Consider the following 19,493-nt stretch of genomic DNA (forward strand, 5'->3'; position numbering starts at 1 on the left):
CTGGAGGCTGGGCTTCCCCAGGTTCTTGCCAGCTTTGATAATGCTGTTCCCTTCCCTTGCCTCTTTAGGTCCAGCGTGGTAACAATGTCATGCTACTGTAGTCCCTATCTCCTGTGGGTCCATTTAACCCTGCCCACACCTCCATCATGAAACCCTCCTCAGTTGAACTCTTTGAGGTAGGCCACCTGATTTCTGCCAGAGCCTGCCTGCTACAGATACCCACATCTGCACCAATTCTGGGGGGGTATGGGTAAAGGGAGCCTTTATTAGCTGAGAGTCCACCGGCTGAAGTAATTGTTGCCTTTTGTCCTGGGTATTAGATCTTGACCTTGAGAGCTCTTGGCATCTTCCAAACTCATCTCCACCCATAACTATTCATCTTGGCACTTTACCCCAAACCTCAAAAATACTAATTTTATATTTCTTCCTATAGCCACTTTGTTTACAGGGCTATAAATAAGCCTCAGGTCTGGAGGCATACCAATTGATCAGAGGCATCCTAATATAATTAACCAGGAAGGAAGGAAGGAAGGAAGGAAGGAAGGAAGGAAGGAAGGAAGGAAGGAAGGAAGGAAGGAAACATATGGGTCAAAGCCAAACCACCTGAAGATGATTCTAGAAGTCAGTGGAGACGGAGTAAAGTTTGGAAGTTTGAAAGAACCTGCTCATTTCAGGTTCACTGATAATTCTATTTGAATATAAAATCTCAAGTATCTAGGAAAACCAAATTAAGATCCATCTTTATGCCTGTTATTGCATCTCTCCGAATCAGGTGAATGATTTTTTTTTTTTTTTTCCAAATTTGGAAGCCATGCTTGGGATGGGCTGACTGAAAACATGGCTTCCATGACATGTTCAGTCATTCCCCAGAGCAGCTGAGCACGAGGCACCATAAATGGTGAGAGCAGGAGAGGCTGGACGGGGAGACACATGCCTGTGCTAGGGTGTGAGGGACAACTGATCTCAGTGTGTAAGCCCCTGGTTGGAAGGCACAAGCACAGGTGTTCCTAGCTGCCATCATAAATTCCATTCTGTAATGGAGTTGCTTCTCATGGGGGCAATTCTGAGAAACTTTCTCTAGGACTCCAAGGTGAACATCATCAGGGCTTAACTTATTTCACAAAGATTAACAAGGCTCCTCAGTAGCACTGGGAGACTGGCTCGTGGTGAACAGTATTACAGTGCAGCAGCTTCCTGAGGTCTCCTGTCCTAGTGACTCTCTTCTGGAAATAGGCTCACATTTGTCAATAACATTCTCACTGTGCACGCCTGGAAACTAAGCCCATTAATCCTGCCATGGTCTGGTCCCATTCACAGTGCCAGGGAGACTATCACCTCTCTTGCTTTAGACAGGAATCTTCAATGAGTACAGCCTGTGATCAAAGCAGCTTGTCTTTTTTGACAGCCACATGGTATTGACCCATGTTGAAATTTCAGTCAGTGATAACTCTTAAGTGTTTTTTTTTTTCCATTTAATCAGAGAAGAAAGGAAAGGTGCCCATAGTCCCGTCAATGGGCATTATCCAGGGATCAAAGAGGAGCCTTGATGTGGATTTGAAGTAATGATCTAGCAATGGTGGTCAGGGCCAGGAGCGGCTGGCTTGGTGACTGTATCTAGAGCTTCTTGTTAGGAGAGGGTTTCTTGTTATAGACCATTTTCCCCACATTTCTGGTCATCTTGCCTCCTTTGGTTTGTGGAAGGCTGGAATAGTCCAGAATCAATCAGATTGAGGTTTGTTGCTCATTTCAGTTCTCCCTGGCTCTGCGTTCCCCACCTCCTTTAGCTTATTTCTGTTTATCCCTCTGCTTTGAGTTTAATGTTTCTTCCTTAGGATGCCCTCTCCCAACTAGTCTTAGATTGTCAGATCCCTCTGTTTATCTGTAGCATCATCAGAGGATCCTGTGCTTTTCCTTTCTGGAATTTATAACTGCAATTGATGATTCATGGCATTATGTGTTCAACGTCATGAGGACAGACATCAAGTCTGTGTAGTTCATTACCATTTCTCTAGAGCATAGCACTGTGCTTAGCAGAGCAAATGCTTGGCACATGTTTGTTGAATGAATGAATAAATGAATTAATGAAATATACAAGGGGCCTCTGAGACCATCTAACTCAACTTCTGTCTTTTCTTCTACACCCCTGGCAAATGATGAGTCTCTCTGTTTGAATGCTTGTGGAGGTGGGAGCTCAGACATGTGAAGGTGGGTCTACTCCATCCCTCGGCTCCCCACATGATTAGAAAGCTCTTCTTTACATTTGCAAATTATTTACAACCATGTTTCCACATGTGTATGACTTACTTCTCCTTGCTGCCTCTTTATCACACACCACTATCTCCACATCGATAATCCACCCAGTACCTATTCAGAATACCACTTTGACCCTCAGTTTTTTCTTGCTTGTCTCAGTTAAGTAGTGGGAAAGGAGGTGCCTGGCACTGGATTTAGAACTCATCAAGGGCTCTTGTTGTCATTGCACTTTCTTTCTCGTGTGCCATGGAACTCTCCATGATCTCTGAAACTCTGGGTTTACTAGACTGTGTGCTTCATAATGGCAGTATCTATGTCCTCCCTGTACTGCACTGAATCCTCAAGACCTGGTACAGAGCCTAGCACATGAAGAGCATGCACCAAATGTCAGTTGGATGAAAACCCGACAGCTCCCTCATCCTTGGCGACTCCTCTTTAGATACCAGGTCAGGAATAAGAAAGGCCCTTTGGTGGTAGAAAAGGGATACATACGCAGATGACTCGGTTGGGTGACCCAATGCTGGATCCAGGTGGTGAGATGGAGGTTTCAGACGTCCGTCTATGCTGCAGGAGAGATGAGGACAGAAGAGGTGAGAAGCTGCAACCCCGGCTTGGTGGGAAGGTGAGACAGGGGGTTAAGAATGCAACATTAGCAATACCATTAAAGTACTCTCTGGTTACTTCTGTACTTTCTCCTCATTCTCTGCCTTTTAAGTCAAGGTCTGAGTGTGAATGAGACCTAAAATGCAAGGACTTCAGGCTGTTGGGGCGGGATGTGGATTTATTTTCTATATATTTGCAGCTAGCAAATACATCGAAATAGGAAATTACTCTAAATAGGAAATTACTCTAAATAGGAAATTACTCATAAAACTTTTCATTTTGAGTTATCCCAGTCAATGTATTTACTTAAAAAAATAAAATTGGTTAGTATTCATTCCTTGGGAGTTTGTTTATTCAAGATGTGAAAGCGGGTTAAACTTCATGTCATTGTACAACATGCTGACTCTTTACAGTGTATTAATTGCGAATTGACATCAACTTAAGTGATAAACTTAAAAAAAAGCTGTCTCTGAACAATAGCCATGATGGATTAATAGCTTCCTTAGCAGAGCAGCATGATGTCAGTCTTAACACACTGGAGGGTGCCTGCATGATGTAAAGGGATTGGGAATCAAGGACCCACGGGTGAAGTATGTGGTCTTAGGCATTTGGATTCCTGACCTGTAAAATGAAGATGCTGAGCTTCAGGATCACTTGATTCTCTCCCAGTTTTCTCATTTTACAATTTAAATCATTCTAAGTGGAGCTATAAAGTTTCCTAAACTGTGGATTGTGAACTAGCAGTGGTTGTGGGAAGAAGAATTTAGGTGGAACATTTGATAATACTGAATCATAGAGCTAGAGAGTAAAATCTTTCAATCCCTTTGATTAGATCAAGGAGGCAGTCTCATATTTCAACAACTCTCTCAACAATTGCTGATTTCCTATTTCATTTTATTTTTTATCTTATTTTTGAGTCAGAGTCTCGCTGTGTCTCCCAGGCTGGAGTGCAGTGGCACAATCTCGGCTCACTGAGACCTCCACCTCTCGGTTTCAAGTGATTCGCCTGCTTCAGCCTCCTGAGTAGCTGGGATTACAGGCATGGGCCACCATGCCCAGCTAATTTTTGTGTTTTTAGTAGAGATGGGGTCTTGCCATGTTGGCCAGGCTAGTCTCGAACTCCTGACCTCAAGTGATCTGCCCGCCTTGGCCTCCCAAAGTGTTGAGATTACAGGCGTGAGCCACCATGCCCAGCCCAATTCCCCTTTTTAAACAAAGAGTGTGCAGGCAACATTGTCTAGCTAGAATTTAAAAGATTTATTCTTAAGAATTATTTCATTATCATTGAATTTATTTTATCATTACCTTCTACTTATAGCAAGTATTACTGGTTTCCACATGGCGATATAAATTTTTATTTTAAAATACGTTTAGTTAATAAAAAGTAGTGACTTGATTTAAAGGAAAATATTAAGTATATAATGAAACAGGTGGTGCACAGATATGGCAACAGGCATCGGGGTCGTAGAGGATGACTGAAGTTTGGGAAATGCCGCCCAAAAGGAGGAAAATGAAGAAAGGGACAAGTAGGTCTTATGCCTTAAATCGAAGAGGTCTTGGAAGAAACAGGAAAAGAAATTCAGGGCTCAAAAAATAGTTATACATCAACCAACCGGCTTTACAGAAAACTTTCATTAAGTGGATGAGATAGCAAAGAAGACATGTTTAGTTAGCTGGTCAGAAGTTGTGCTCTTGCTTTTCTAGTTCTAGCAGGTAACATAATAGAGTCCCAAGGGCTCAACTTAGTATCAGGGGACCAGGATGTAAAGGCCCCATTCTCCACACCCCAATACACGCCCCAGGTGTCCACTCACAGCTTCAAGGACCCAGAAGCTGGATCCCCCCTGCAGCCGGGCAGGATCAACCCCTCTCTGCAGGAACCCGGGTTCACAAGCCTCCCTGACATTTGTCAGAGCACAGTAATTCAGAGGGACACAGGTCCTCAGCTGGCCCAGCCTGTACCTGAGGATGTCGACTGTGCTTCTGCCTGGCCATGCCACTGCAGGCAAATCATCACCTCTTTAGACCTGGCTTTCTCACAGGCAAGGCAAAGATAAAATTCTTGCCCATCTGCCTCACGGGGTTAAAGAAATAAAATCAGACAGTGGCTGTGAAGAAGCTTTGTAAACTGTCAACTACTGTGACATTATTACTTATTACTATTAACAAATGACCTCAGGCTGGGAAAAACCATGGCGGGAGCTCCTCAGGGAGGCCGCCCTCTTGGTCAGCAATGATAGAGTTACAGCCTTACCCTAGAAACACAAAACTCACATGAATACAGTGCTTTACAGTTTCAGAGTGCTGTCACATCCAGTGCCTTAACCCCTTCAAAAACCCCATGGGGCAGGTGTTACCATTAAGAAAATCCAAGGATATAGGCACACATTTGGGAGCGTGCACACTAAGGAATGCTGACCCTGTCCCAAAGCACAGCTCTCTTAACCTGCGGCAGAAAGTAGTGAAGCAGGAGTGCTGGTCTGGGATCTACTAGCTCGCTTACCTTTAACTTCTTCTCTGCCCGGGCTGCCTGTTTGCAGATGGGGTGCCAAACCTCGGAACCTAGGGGTCAGGAAAATAAAGAAGGCTCAGACCTTTCAAACCCGCCAGCATTCTGAGTCTCTCCCCAGGCCTCACCTTGATTTACTCCGTGGTCAGCGTATGCCACTTACACATCTGCCAGAAGGGCTCCTTTTGGCTTTTCCAGCTCCCTCCTGGAACCTCTCAGATCTTTGCGACCGCTCCTATCCTTTTGCTGTGTGTCTAAATCCTACCCATTCCTCAAGGTCTAGGGCTTACATGACATCCTCTTGCAAACTTTCTTACCTGCCAGTTGGGGGTGACTTCTCGCTCCTCTGTGATCCATAGTTCTTTGTCTCTCTTTCCACACAAACAGCCTTAAAGCACAGTAGCTTATAGATCTTTCATTCCCACTAAATCAACAGCTTCTTCTGGGCAGGGACTGGGCTTTATTCATTGCTACATCTCCCACAGTCCCCAGCACGGGATTTTTTTCTTAGCAGAGATCCGTACATGTTTGTGGGGTGAAAAGATGACTGGATGATTGGTAGTGAGTGACACATAGCAGGTGGTCAATAAATATTTGTTGAATGAATAAATGACAGTGTGGATAAAAAAGAATGACAAAGCGTGGTGAACTCCAGCCTTCTTTTCTCTTGAAGACTTATGACAGTCTACCAGAGCTGTCACATTTGAGGGGGAGGAGGTGTCATGGTGTATATTCCGCTTGAGAGCATTGCCTTGACCTGCTAATTCCTCAGAGACTCCAGACTCTTCAAATTTACTATACTGCTAATGCCCACGTTTTATTGGGGGTGGGAGTCCAGTTGGCCAACCCCAAACCCAAAAGGCCAATTTGGAAAGGCATGAGCAACAGGTGGCTGGTCACATGTTGAGAAGCAGCCCCAAATACGACACATTCCCCAAAGAAGGGACAGGTGTCCTGGATTAGAAGGAAAAATAGGAACATATTATCCCTCTGGAGCCATTCCCCTTGTAACCAGCCCTAAAAGGAAAGGAGCCAGCAATGGCTGGATTCCTGAGCATCCAGATGGCATTTGTTTGTCTGACTTTGTTTCTAGGATATACTTTCTATTATGCTTTGTTGCCTGGAACCCCCAGGACTGGAATACTGGTTAAGGGATGAGATGGTGGTGAAAGGTCAATAATTCAAGTGAAAAAGAGAAGAGAGACCTGACGTGAGGAGGCTTGTGTTTTTTGTTTTTGCTCAGCCCCTAACACATCCTCTCTCTGGGTCCCAGTTTCCTCATCTGAAGAACAGTAAGGTGGGATTTGGATGGTCTTGAAGGTTATTTTCATAAGATTCTAATTCTACGGGCAGTTTTGTCTTTTTGGAATGGGAATCTTTGAGTTTTGTCTGCTGACATTCTTGGGTGTTCCTAATTATTCAACTGAGTTTAATTCCTTCTAAAGTAAAATGCAATGGTTCTCAGAGCCCAGTAGAGGGACTCTGAGTCTGTGGCTTGATCCAGCAATCACAGGGTGTGTCCACTATCAAGCTGTGTGCGGGGATCCTTACTTTAGGGAGTTATTAGAGAGAGCATTTCCAGTTCCTCTCTGAGTTGCTCCTGAATCTACCAGGAATTGTTTATGACTGTGACTCTGGCAGGAAACACATGTTACAGGTCACTGTAGGAAATGGATGAGATGGACACAGAGGTCTGAGGAGGTCATGAGCTTAAGTTAAAGAGGCATAGGAAAGATCAAGAGGGCAGAAGTCCTCATGGGGGGACATACTGTGTCAAGTGAGGGGGTCAGACTAGAGGGTCTCTCTTGCCTTCTAACTCCATGACGTTGGCATATCCTTCTGAAATAAAACTGAGCCAAAAATGCTCATTAGCTTTAGCACTCTGCATACAGGAAAACATATTTACATAAGAATCGAGGAGGGGAAAATCAAACAAAAAAAATTAGAAATGAAAAAAATCAGAATTTGGGAGTTCGTAGTAGTATACATGTAAATAAAAGGCTAAAAGAAAGTTAGTTGGTAGCTAGTAATAAACTTAGATAAAGAATGTAAGAGAAGATGATTTGTTCATGAAGACCACTGTGGAATTACGGTCTTCTGAGCTTATTCCCTTGGCCAATAGCTCAATAATGTGACACTAGCAGAAAGACAACATCATGGTAAAGAAGATGGTTATTCTCTTCCACGGATTTTATCCCCAGAGCCAAAAACAGTGCCTGGCCCATGTGTGTTTAATCAAGAAATATATGTGAATGACTCATTAGGCTGTACCTTTGTTTTTTTCTTTTTTCAAAAAGATACTAGGTAAATGCACCCACCGGAGGATGGGACCGTCTTAGGAGGGGACTCAAATGCAGTCCTAAGGCTGGGTCTTTACCCTGAAGAAGAGACCGAACAGAATGGTAAAAACTGGTTTTGAAGATTTTAATGACTCTCTGTAGGAGGAGGCATTCGTTTGTTTTGCAAGTCTTATAAAGTAGAACTAGGACTAAGGGGCAGAAGGTTCAGGGAAGGAACATTTAACACCTAAGAACTGAATAGCCGTATTCAACTGACAGTGAGCCCCTTGTTCCTAGCAGTGTTTAAGTACACATCGAGCATATAAATGCTCAGCCAGGATATCAGGAAGGAGACTCAGCACACAGCACTTATACTAAGGGATGTTTAGCCCCTCAAATCCCTAGAGATTCTGTTTCTATCTTAACAGGTTTTACTGTACAGAGAAGATAATTATTTGCCCCTATCCATTTATCCTGATAAGAATGTAAATTCTATGAGGAGAGGGATTCATGTCTGTCTTACCTACAGATATATCTGCAGGGACTCCAGATTCTCAATAAATAAATACTCACTGCGTGAATAAATAAACAAAAGAAACATGGCATTCTACCCTAGGCAGTTGGCTTCTCTAAGCTGGGCTCAGAGATTTGAACAAGCAGTACAATCTGGACTCTGAGAAGACAGAGAACACTCCAGACTGAGTCTACAAGCATATTCGTTATATTGGGGTGTGTCAAACTGTGGCCTGTGGACCACTTGTCTTGCGGCCTTGTGAAATTCAGATTCCTGGGCCCCCTGCAGAAGCCACTGATGCCAACTCCTGGAGGTGGGTCCTGGGAATCTGTGATTTAACAAGCTCCCCAGGTGATTTTATGACTTCTAATTTGAGAACCACAGGGCTAAATACCAGATAACACTCTAACTTGGAATGTTACGTGTCAAAGAAACCAATTTTACAAGACAGAACTCTAACTTTTTGTAAGAGTACAACATTTTCTGCTTGTTCAACCCTTGGTTCCATGAGTCACATTCTCCTGTCGTCTGAGATTGTCACCCACACTTCCAGGCTCTGCAGTTAAAACCTACTATGAAGGTTACGGAAGCGAAGGATTAGCTATTTCTGTACCAGCTGACTCAGAGATAGAGATGTGAATCTCTAAAACTACCTCTCAGCCAGGTATTAAGGCCATTTTTAATCCTTAGCGGAGTCAGCAGTCAGTCTTATCTCTCTGACTGGTTGTAGCACACACTACACCTGTAACATTTGGGGCTGATGTAATATTGGGGAGGCCAATGCTTTCTGTTTTTCTTTCTTTTTTTTTTGAGATGAAGTTTCACTCTTATTACCCAGGCTGGAGTGCAATGGCACGATCTCCGCTCAGTGTGATCTTGGCTCACTGCAACCTCCGCCTCCTGAGTTCAAGCAATTCTTCTGCCTCCAACTACCGAATAGTTAGGATTACAGACATGCGCCACCACACCCAGCTAATTTTGTATTTTTAATAGAGACGGGGTTTCTCCATGTTGGTCAGACTGGTCTCGAATTCCCAACCTCAGGGGATCTGCCCGCCTCAGCCTCCCAAAGTGCTGGGATTATAGGTGTGACCCACCGTGGCTGGCCGGTGCTTTTTGATTTTTAACGCCAAAGCTGGAGCTGGTATCACGGTCTTCTAGAACATTGGCATTTTAGAGGTTGCAAGCACAGTGGCTGAAAGCGGTCCATTGGAAGGTTCTGTTTGGTGAGCACTGTGATTTTAAACAGTCTGAGTCTGAAGGTTTTTAAATACTGCAGGTCACCAGTGACCCTCGCTAGTTTCTGACTCCCAGCCCTTCCCACTCCTTGATGTGGGCATTTGAGTTTTTGGCCTTGACCCTAGCTAGGGTCATTCTCTTACAGCAGGTTTCCTCTCTGGATTTCTTTTCATCATAGCAGGATGAGGTTTCTCAGGCCTCTGCCTTTATGACTGCAGCACTATCTTTGTGGCAATAGACTGGGAGGAACCTTGGAAGTGCTCCTTTAAAATCTCCATGCACATAAACCAACCCAAATGGCCATCAATCAATGAGTGGATAAAGAAACTGTGGTATGTGTGTGTACATGTATATATGATGGAATACTGCTCAGCCATAAAAGGAACAAAATAATGGCATTTGCAGCAACCTGGATGAGATTGGAGACTATTATTCTAAGTGAAGTAACTCAGGAATGGAAAACCAAACATATGTTCTCACTCATAAGTGAGAGCTAAGCTATGAGGATGCAAAGGCATAAGAATGACATGATGAACTTTGGGGACTCAGGGGGAAAGGATGGGAAAAGAGTGACGGATAAAAGACTACAAATTGAGTGCACTGTATACTGCTTTGGTGATGAGTACACCAAAATCTCACAAAACATCACTAAAAAACTTACTCATGTAACCAAACACCACCTGTTCCCTCATTACCTAGGAAATAAAAATTAAAAAAAAAATCCCCGTCCACATAAACAAATGAGGTAGATCCAAAAATGGAATATTGTTCAGCCATAAAAGGAATGACCTACTGATACTGCCATGACCTGGATGAACCTAGAAAGCATTATTCTCAGGGTAAGAAGCCAGTCACAACAGAACATATATTGTATGATTCTGTCTGTATGCGATATACAAAATCGGTAAATCCATAGAATCAGAAAACAGATTGGTGGTTGTCAGGGGTTGGGGGAGAGGGGAACGGGAAGTGACTGCTTAATGGCATGTATGGAGTCTCCTTTTGAAGTGATGAAAACGATTTAGAACTAGATAGAGGTGGTGGTTGTACCACATTGTGAATGCATTAAAAGCTACTGAATTGCACACTTTAGAATAGTTAATTTTATGTTATGAGAATTTTACATAAACATAAAAAATTCCCCACTCCTCTCCTCCCAGCAGGTGAACTGCTTCTGGAGACCAAGGCACTCTGTTCCTCCTTTGTTACTGAAAGTGCCAAACTCGGCAGGAGAGAGGACTGAGCACTGCTGTTGAAGCTGCCCTGCGGTAACAACGTGACCATCATAATCTCAGGCGTTAGTAAATCTTGACGGGTACCAGGCACTCTATGCGTTATTTCATGTAATATTCTTAAGAGGTTCCAATCCTGGCTACATCGATGACTAGCTGCATTGTCTAGAGCAAGTCACTTGCCTCTCTGTGCCTTGGTTTCCCAATTTATGAAACAGGGATGACAACAGTATCTGCCTCATAGGTTTGCTTTGAGGATGAATGCGTTAATCCATGCACAGCACTTAGAACAGTGCCCGCCTATGTCGGGGACTATATAAGTGCTGGTTATTGTTGTCATTATTGTCTCCTCTCTTCCACCTACAAAGATAATCTGTGGCCAGGATCTAATTTGGGTAAGGGGAGAGCAGTAAAAGAGAGACTTGAGGGGAGCAGGGAACTGGGGACGGGGTGAGCGAGGGGGCTGCAGCACATGGCAGGCTGGCTGTGCAGGTGGAGTCACTGAACAGAAGCCTGGCTTGGTTGCCAGCGCACCCTCCTGGGAGGTTGGGCTTGTGCCCAGGGACGAGGGCACCTCGGGAGAAGTGGGCAAGACTGGCTTGCTTGGAGCTGATATGATGAAGTGGGCTTGAAGCTTAATAAAGAGGTTTGAGGGAGAAAAGTGCTTAGTTACCATGAGGCTGGTTACCATGGAGGATATTGGGCAGGATGAGAAGAGGAGAATGGCAATTCTGAGGTGCCACATAATTCACGAGAAACAATAGGTGCTGAATAATAACAGTTGGGACAGTCATTAAAGTGTATTGAGTGCTTAGTACGTGCCGGGCCCTAAGTATTCTTACTATTCCTATCGTTACTATTTAACTAATATTTATAGAGTATCGATGCCAGGCCTTATATCACACACTTCATAACAATAGTGCTTAAATATAAAAAATAGTAACTGCCATTTATTAAGTACATATGCTGCACCTTATACTAAGTATTCTTAAAAATGATGATGGCCAGGCGCAGTTGCTCACGCCAGTAATCCAAGTACTTTGGGAGGCTGAGGTGGGAGGATCATGAGGTCAGGAGATTGAGGCCATCCTTGCCAACATGGAGAATCCTCGTATCTACTAAAAATACAAAAATTAGCTAGGCATGGTGACAAGTGCCTGTAATCCCAGCTACTCAGGAGGCTGAGGCAGGAGAATCACTTGAATCTGGGAGGCAGAGGTTGCAGTGAGCTGAGATCGCGCCACTGCACTCCATCCTGGGCGGCAGAGCAAGACTTCATCTCAAAAAAAAAAAATGATGATAATATTGACAGCAGCAAGCACTTATGAGTGTATTGCATTATGGGAATGGCCATTTCCATATAACCAGGTGATTATTGTGAGCTCAGACTGGCAGAACCAGCAGTGCTAGGCCCTGGGCTGTCTTTACCACGCATTCATTAGCTCATTTAATCTTTACAGCAGCCTTGTAAGATGGGGCCTAGCCTCAGCCCTCTTTACAGATGAGAAGTTGGGGATTAGGGAGCTTGGATGTCTAACCTGCTTGTCCATCTCTGTCTCCCAACCCTGGCCTGGGTGTGGGCAACAGGTCCTCGGACACTCTGGAACTTCTCTGCTGAGCCTAATGGGACATGCTGCCTGTCTGTACTGATGGTGGCTGGGGGCTGGCCAGGCCTTCCATCCTGCTGCATGGAGGCAGCCAGCCTGGGCAGAAAAGCATGGGGCCACACACACACACACACACACGGAGAACCACGTGACGACACTCACGGGCCCTTCCACTCAGCTGTGCTGCTCTTAGACGCCTCTCAGTTCTGAGAGTCAATCAATTTTCTTTTGCCTAACATAGCCTGAGTTGGGTTTCTGTCACCTAAAATGTCTAGATTAATAAAATATCTCATCGAGCTAAAACCTGAATATCTGACAAGTTCTTGACTTGCCCGGCAGGCAATGATGCTTCTCAGAAAAGAGAGGAAGCAACCTGGGAAATTGCTACTTTGGACCTAATTCTGACCAACATGGACAAATTGACTGCTGAAGTCGGTGTGACATGTGATAGGCGAGTAAATGGCCACATTGGCTTGAGTTTGTGGTGACCTGAGAGGAGAGGCTGGAAACAAACTTCAGAAACACAAGCCTTAAGCTACTACTCTGTAATACTTTCTGTATGATTCAAGATGCTTGGTAACCCTTAAAAAAATGGCAGCTAGTCAAAAATTAAAATATACTCTATTTAAAATGAAATATGCTTAGTAGAGTCAGACTTTAGGAAGTATCAACTTAGTATGGTAACAGAATATGTCTGAAGAATCTAAAATTAGGTAACAGGATTGGGGAAACATAAGATTTAAAGTTTTTAAGCATAACTCCTACAACCTAAGCTGTCAGTAGAGAGATCCAATTTAAAGTAATAATGCTAAATTACAAAATTATAACAACCAATACTACAATAGTGCCTTTTAGAGGGGGGTTTCATGAAATGCATTGATGGTAACTGAGGGCCGGCATTCCACAACCCATAACAACGGGAGGCCCTCACTGGAACATCTCTTAGCTTAGGACACCTTTTCTGAGTTACATCTCAGCCAGAAATACACAGCTCCTGAAACCAGGACCTTGTATCCTCTGAGCTAAAAAAAAAAAAAAAAGTAATCTGAACTAGATTCAGTTATACAAGAGAAGGGTTTGGCGTAATTATCAAAACAAGTCTTCGGGACTCCGTTTCGGACTTGTGTTAACACAGAACCAGGGTTCTTCACTTTATTTCGGACCGTGGACACTTCTGAAAATCTGATGAAAGCTATGGACCCTCTCCCTAAAGAAACACACAGCTAGCATGCAAAATTTGGCAAGCAATTTCAGAAGACTCATAGAACTCAAAAGGCTGACCATGAACCAGTTTAAGAATTCTGGCAATAGATATAAGCAAATTGCCTCCAAGAACCCTAGCAAGACAGGCTAGCTAACCTTGGCCAAGTGGCGTAGCCTCTTTAAACATTCATTCTCATCCTCTGAAATGAGGATATTAATGGCTTTTAGCTGACAGCGTTGTCGTGAGAATAAAATGGGATGCTGTGTTTGAAACTCTTGGTACAACACCTGGCACACAGTAAATGCCCAACAAATACCAACAAATAATAATTATATTAAAAATAATAAAATTATGGCATTTTATTAATATTTTATTATTAATATTATCATGATTATTGGTGAGACCTACCACTTGTTATAATACTTTTCTTTAGCAGAGCAGGGTTTGTCCAGTATTTTATAAATGATTTCCTGCCTTGTGAGTTTTAGTTAAACATACAAATGATGACAGAATTGTTTAAAAAGGTGCAGCTGAACTTGTGTAATTCCAGGGTTATTGTCTCAGGTCTTAGAACAGGGGGTATTCGGTGTAGACAGAAGGGTAGAAAAAGAATCTATTTTCTCCCTTTTCCTGGGTACAGGCACATTTAGAACAAGAACAAAATTTATCTCATGAATCACATTTGGGATTTTGAAAACCTCTCACTGATCCAGTAACTGCAACCTTTGAGATTTCAGTATAAGTTTTGGCCTGAACCTGCAGTGTTTTGGCCATTATTTTGCTGCACAAAATCAGTGACCTAATTTCCTGGTGAAGCCCAAATGAAGGGTTTGGATAACAAACAGATTAGATATTTGGCATCTTTACAAAAACAGTTAAAAGATTGAATACACAACAGAACTTAAAACAAATAAAACTTGCTCTTGTCTCCTGGGGCCCCAGAAGTTCTCCTCCAGACAAACGTCAGACTTCTCCCAATTAGAGCCCATCAGAAAGCCATCACATAGCAATTAAAACACAAACAAACTCACTCAAAGAATCTCCCAAGGACCATTTGCCAGTACCATGCTGTTTCCAGCTCCAGAACTGACAAGGCTGGGTTTTGTAAGCTTTGCAGGCATCCCGACTCTCTCTCTCTCTTATATAAGTTGCCTTATGGAGTCCTCAGTGCCTTCACATTCACTTTCTCCTCTAATGTTCATGAGAACCTTGTGGCATAGGCTCAGGTAAGTGGGCCTGCCTCAGTTTCCACCTACCCAGGGAGGACCTTTGCACTCGCAATTCTCGCTGCCTCCTCAATCTTCCCCACTTTTCAGCCTCCTACCTCCTACTCGTTTTCAAGGTCTTGGCTTGAAATATCCCTTTTATTAGGGGCACCTTCCCTGGCTTCCCAGACTAGAGTAGAGGCTTTTATAACACATGCCCATTGTTCCAAAACTTTCTCTTTGTGGCACTTGTCACAGCTTGTCATTGAATGTTGACGCTTCTATTTGGCACTGTCAGTTTCTCTTTCTGGAGAGTGAACTCCACCAGGGCAACAAGCACGCCTGCCTCGCTCATCTCTGAATGTCCAACCTGTAGCAGAGAGCCAGGCAACTTGAGTGGATCAATGACAGACAGTGACGTTATCCTCATTTTACAGGTGAAGGAAGAGATCTGGAGAAGGAAGTCATTTCTCAAGGTCACAGCCTATTAGTGGAATTGCTGACGCTTGAACCCAGGAATCCTGGCTCTCAGCCATTTCTTTACACTCCTGAGCTGCCCAGGAGCAGAGTTTTCTTGTTACTTCTAGGGGATATCATATTGACTGCTGGTGGCCCCATTTGGTAAGGGTGTCCAAAGTCCAGATCTCAGTGGTAGGAGAAGCCCCACAAGACACCCACAGCCCAAGAGAGCATGACTCTAGCACTGCTTGGCCTGGTCCCCCTCATTCCAGGATCTCTTAGCATCCTTTGAGGCAGGTCCTTGAACGCCCTGCAATTACTCCCACTCTCCCAGGAGCCAGGAGGAGAGGGATGGGATAATTAATGAGAGGGTGACAGGCCTGTCTTCATTACCAAGAATATCCCCACCTCCTGGAGGCATTTCCGCATTGGGTTTAATGGTGCATCCTCTCTCAGGATCACAAAGCTGTTCACTTTACTTCATTGCTTAACTCTTTCAGCACCTGTGTGAAGTTCGATGAGTGAAGACACCAACCAGTGAGGCTGTGAGCTCCATGAGGGCAGGGCCTTTGTCTGATTTGCTTACTGCCACATCTTCAGTTGTGAGAACAGCAGCAGGGACACAGTAGATGCTCAACAGATATTTGTTAAATCAGTGAACTGGGAGCTTCCCAGTTGTCAGGAAATTATTACACCCATATCTCATAGCAGCTGTTCCTGGTCTATTTTACACATTAGGCAGCCAAGGCTCAGAGAGTTATTAGATTTGCCCAAGGTCAAAAACTTAGTAATCAGTGGAGCCAGGATTGCCCCTGAGGCGTCTGGGTCAAAGCATCAAACGGGGAAAGATTAGGATTAGGAATTCAGGCAGGGAGGCAAAGACGTGGTTTATTCTAGTGATATCCAGGTAGGGATGAGAATGGGAGAGCAGTTTACTAGGAGGTGTGTTCACTAGGGAAGGGAGAGAGGAGTATCATGCAACCAGCTTCCAAGTCAAGCACAAACTCCAGGTTCCCGTGGTGGTCAGGGTGAAGGCACAGTGCAGGTTGCCGAACCTCGTTAACATTGGGTCCTGCAGCAGGAATCACCCAGGAAGCCCGGCAACGAGGAATTACCGTGCACAGGTAGGGGCAGGGGCCTGAGTGTCAGGCAGGGCCTGGGTCCCAGGGGTAAAGTGGAAAGAGCCCTGGAGGGGAGCCACAAGGCCAGGCCCTGCGCTGCCCCTACATGCTCCCATTCTCACACAGTCTCTTTCTACTCTGGGTCTGTTTTCCCCATCTCTACAATGAGGGTTGGCACTTTACAGTTTAGAGTGACTCTGGGATCCTTTCCCCTCCAGCATCAGTTCATAAAGTAAGTAGACTGCATCTCATTTCAGAAATGGTCACTTTGTTGAATCCAACATAGGAATTCCTGCTTCAGGATTCTTAGCAGATGGCATAAGTTTCTGTTGAGTAGCTTTAGGCCAGTGGTTCTCCACTGAGGATGATTTTGACTCCCTGGGGACATGTGGCAATATCTGAGACATTTTTAATTGTCAGTGGGAAGAAGCATGTTGTTGGCATCTAGTGGGTAGAGACCAAGGGTGCTACCAAATACCCTACAATGCTCAGGAAAGCCCAGAGCGTCACCTGTGGTGACGCTGAGGAACTAGGCTCTAGGCACAGGTGACTGACTGCATCTTGAGGGAACTCATGGCTATGGGCATTGTGGCTAGGACAAGCTGATACTGACATGCTCCCTGTAACTGCTGCCCTGGCCTTAGATCTATCTGGAAGAAGGGCCCTCATTCCTTCTCAAGACGGCTATCCAATCACAGTGATTCCACCAATGGTACTCACCTGTGGAGGGAGTACGCATGGGCCAGTGTCAGGGCTGAGGGACCAGTGCCAGGAACACAGGACCTCAGGGAGGAGGCCAACAGCTCTCATACAAGCTGGAGGGGACCAGGGGCAGACAGAGGGCTATGGGCATGCAGGGAGAGGAGACTGTGTTAAATTGTGGGTGGGGTTGGGGGAATCTGGGGTATCTGTGAAGCATGTAGCGACTGAACTGGGCCTCGAATGATAGGATTTCCAAAGGAGGACACATGGAGGCAAGGGGAAGGGCTGTGAGTTCTTTTCAAGGCCAAAGTCTCACCACAAGGTCCAGCCTGTCTGCCCAGCCCGCCTCCCAGCTGCATCTCACTTCCATCTGCACCCCGGCCACACAGGCTCCTCTCACCCTCATGCACGCGCTGTTTCTTCACCCACCTCCAGTCTTGCAGGCTCTGTCTTCTCAGTTCAGTGTATCCTATTCCACCTTTTGTTCAGTTGCTATGATCTGAATGTTCGTGTGATCCCCACATTCATATGTTGAAATTCTAACCCGTAAGGTGATGGTCTTAGAAGGGAGGGCTTTTTGGGAGGGGATTAGGTCATGAGATCAGTGCCCTTATAAAAGAGGCCCCTAGAGCTGCCTTGCCCCTTCCACCATGTGGGGACACAGAGAGAAGCTGCTGTCTCTGAGAAGGTGGGCCCACATCAGACACCAAATCTACAGGACCCTTGATCTTGGACTTCCCAGCTTCCAGAACTGTGAGAAATACATTTGTGTTTATAAGCTGCCCTATCTACAGTATCTCAGTCTGCTCAGGTTACAGCAGCCTGGTTGAACTACACCACCAGTTAACACCCACTCATGATCTGGATCAGCTCCTGGCCCTTCTTCAGGGAGCCCTCCTGGATATTCCTCCTACCCCGTTATGTTCTCTCGAAGCCCCACACTTCTCTCCTTCATGACACTTACCATGGCTGATGTTTATTTGTGTGATTATGGATTAATGCCCTTCTCCCTCAGGGGACCGTAGGGCTGGGTGGGCCTCACCACGGATGCTAGCACAGCCTGTACATGGCAGCGCTCAAGAAACAGTCATTGAGTGGATGAATAAATGATCGAAAGTTGGCTTTGGCAGCTTAGGTGTCGGGTATGTTCAAGGCTACAAAAAAAGTCTGGGACCTCGACAATAATTTAAATGCTAGACAGAAGTGCTTGTAGCTAAATAGGCAGACAGGGAGGGGCCCTGAAGAGCAGGACGGTGTCAAGTGCATGTGATGCCCTTGGATGGTGGCCTGGCCAGAGGGTAGAGGACTGGGCAGAATCTGGAGAATAATTAGGAGGCTGTTGTAAGACTCCTGGGGCAAGAGGGCTGGGAAGCAGCCGAGGGAAAGCGGCCCTAGTTAGCTTTGTGGAGACGATTGGCACTCCTCATTCCTCTGTGCATTCTGAGAGTCCCTGGGAAGCCCTGAGCAGCAGCCTGGCGTGATGCTCTGAGATATGGGGAGAAGGAAGTGGAGTCAAGGCTGTAATGCTATAGACACTTTGCAACCCAGGCATTCCTCTGAGGTTCTCTGACCCCTTGGCCCTGTGTAGCTCAGCTTCCCACCCTCAGGCAGAGCCAGGAGAGTCTGCTCAGAGTGCTGCCAGGGAAGCAGGCCAGCTGGGCAGTGGGTGGAGGTGCACAGAGACAGAAGGCAGATTACATGTCACTTCATATTAGCTACACCGGCAACCTTCCTGATCCACCCAGAGAGGGGCCAATTAGTTGCAATTCTGAGGAAAAGCCAAGATCCAAGATAACGCTGAACCTGAAGGAGGCTGTACCTCCTTTCCAGTCATGAGCAGATCGGAAGGCCTTGCAGAGCGTTAGATTTGCTTACCTGTGAGGTACATCTCCTCTCCTTCAGTGAACATCTGGTGGCAGCGTACACACCTGGCACAGGTTGGGTGGTAGTGCTTCCCTCCTGCCTATGGAAATGAAGAGATGAAACAGGAGGTCAGAGTTGGGGCTGCTGTCTAGTGGGACAGACTGGGTTTGAATCTTTCTTGGGTACATTAGTGTTGTTCGCATCTTCATGGCCCTAAAGTTGGTTGGAGCTACCCAGGAGAGTCCACAACCATCTGAAAGTCCACTCAGGAAGCTTCATGATTCACTCCATGGGTCCCTGATGGCAGTTCGGGGGACTTCTCTGAACACCTGCACTTCTATTCTGGCACTGGGAAGGGCCCTTCAGAGGCCACTGATCCAACTTCCTCATTTCCAGAGGAGGAAACAGGCTTGCTTTGAGGACATCCCAGCATCTCCCCAAGTGAGGGGCACTTACCACTAATGGTACATGAAATGATTTTAAGTGGTACATGCACTTGGGATTTAATAACATTGGACCAATGGAAAAAAATGATCCTTTCATCCCTCTATGCATTCTTCTGATTTTGTCAAGGAAGAAGTTCTAGTTTGGTGCTTGTGCATCTTTAATCTATCCAAAACTTACCAATCTTCCTTTTAAAGAAAGTGAACAGGTGTGAGGCTTGGAACCTTCACATGCAATAGAATCTAGCTAGAGCTCTATT

At 45.2% G+C, this 19,493-nt stretch overlaps 1 protein-coding gene across 6 annotated transcripts in view; it reads right to left on the reverse strand.

The window, feature by feature from the left end:
- Positions 1-19,493, reverse strand: part of ABLIM3 (actin binding LIM protein family member 3) — a 117,129-nt gene that overhangs the window by 24,013 nt on the left and 73,623 nt on the right. For all 6 annotated transcript variants that reach the window (XM_017531347.2, XM_017531346.2, XM_017531345.2 and 3 more), the window contains exons 8-10: positions 18,803-18,890; positions 5,360-5,418; positions 2,746-2,817 (exon numbers count right to left, since the gene is read on the reverse strand). In XM_017531347.2, the coding sequence (XP_017386836.1) occupies positions 2,746-2,817; positions 5,360-5,418; positions 18,803-18,890 (219 nt within the window). The remainder of the gene's footprint in view (positions 1-2,745; positions 2,818-5,359; positions 5,419-18,802; positions 18,891-19,493) is intronic.

This window comes from Cebus imitator, unplaced genomic scaffold (assembly GCF_001604975.1).
Source record: "Cebus imitator isolate Cc_AM_T3 unplaced genomic scaffold, Cebus_imitator-1.0 Scaffold71, whole genome shotgun sequence".
Lineage (NCBI taxonomy): Eukaryota > Metazoa > Chordata > Mammalia > Primates > Cebidae > Cebus > Cebus imitator.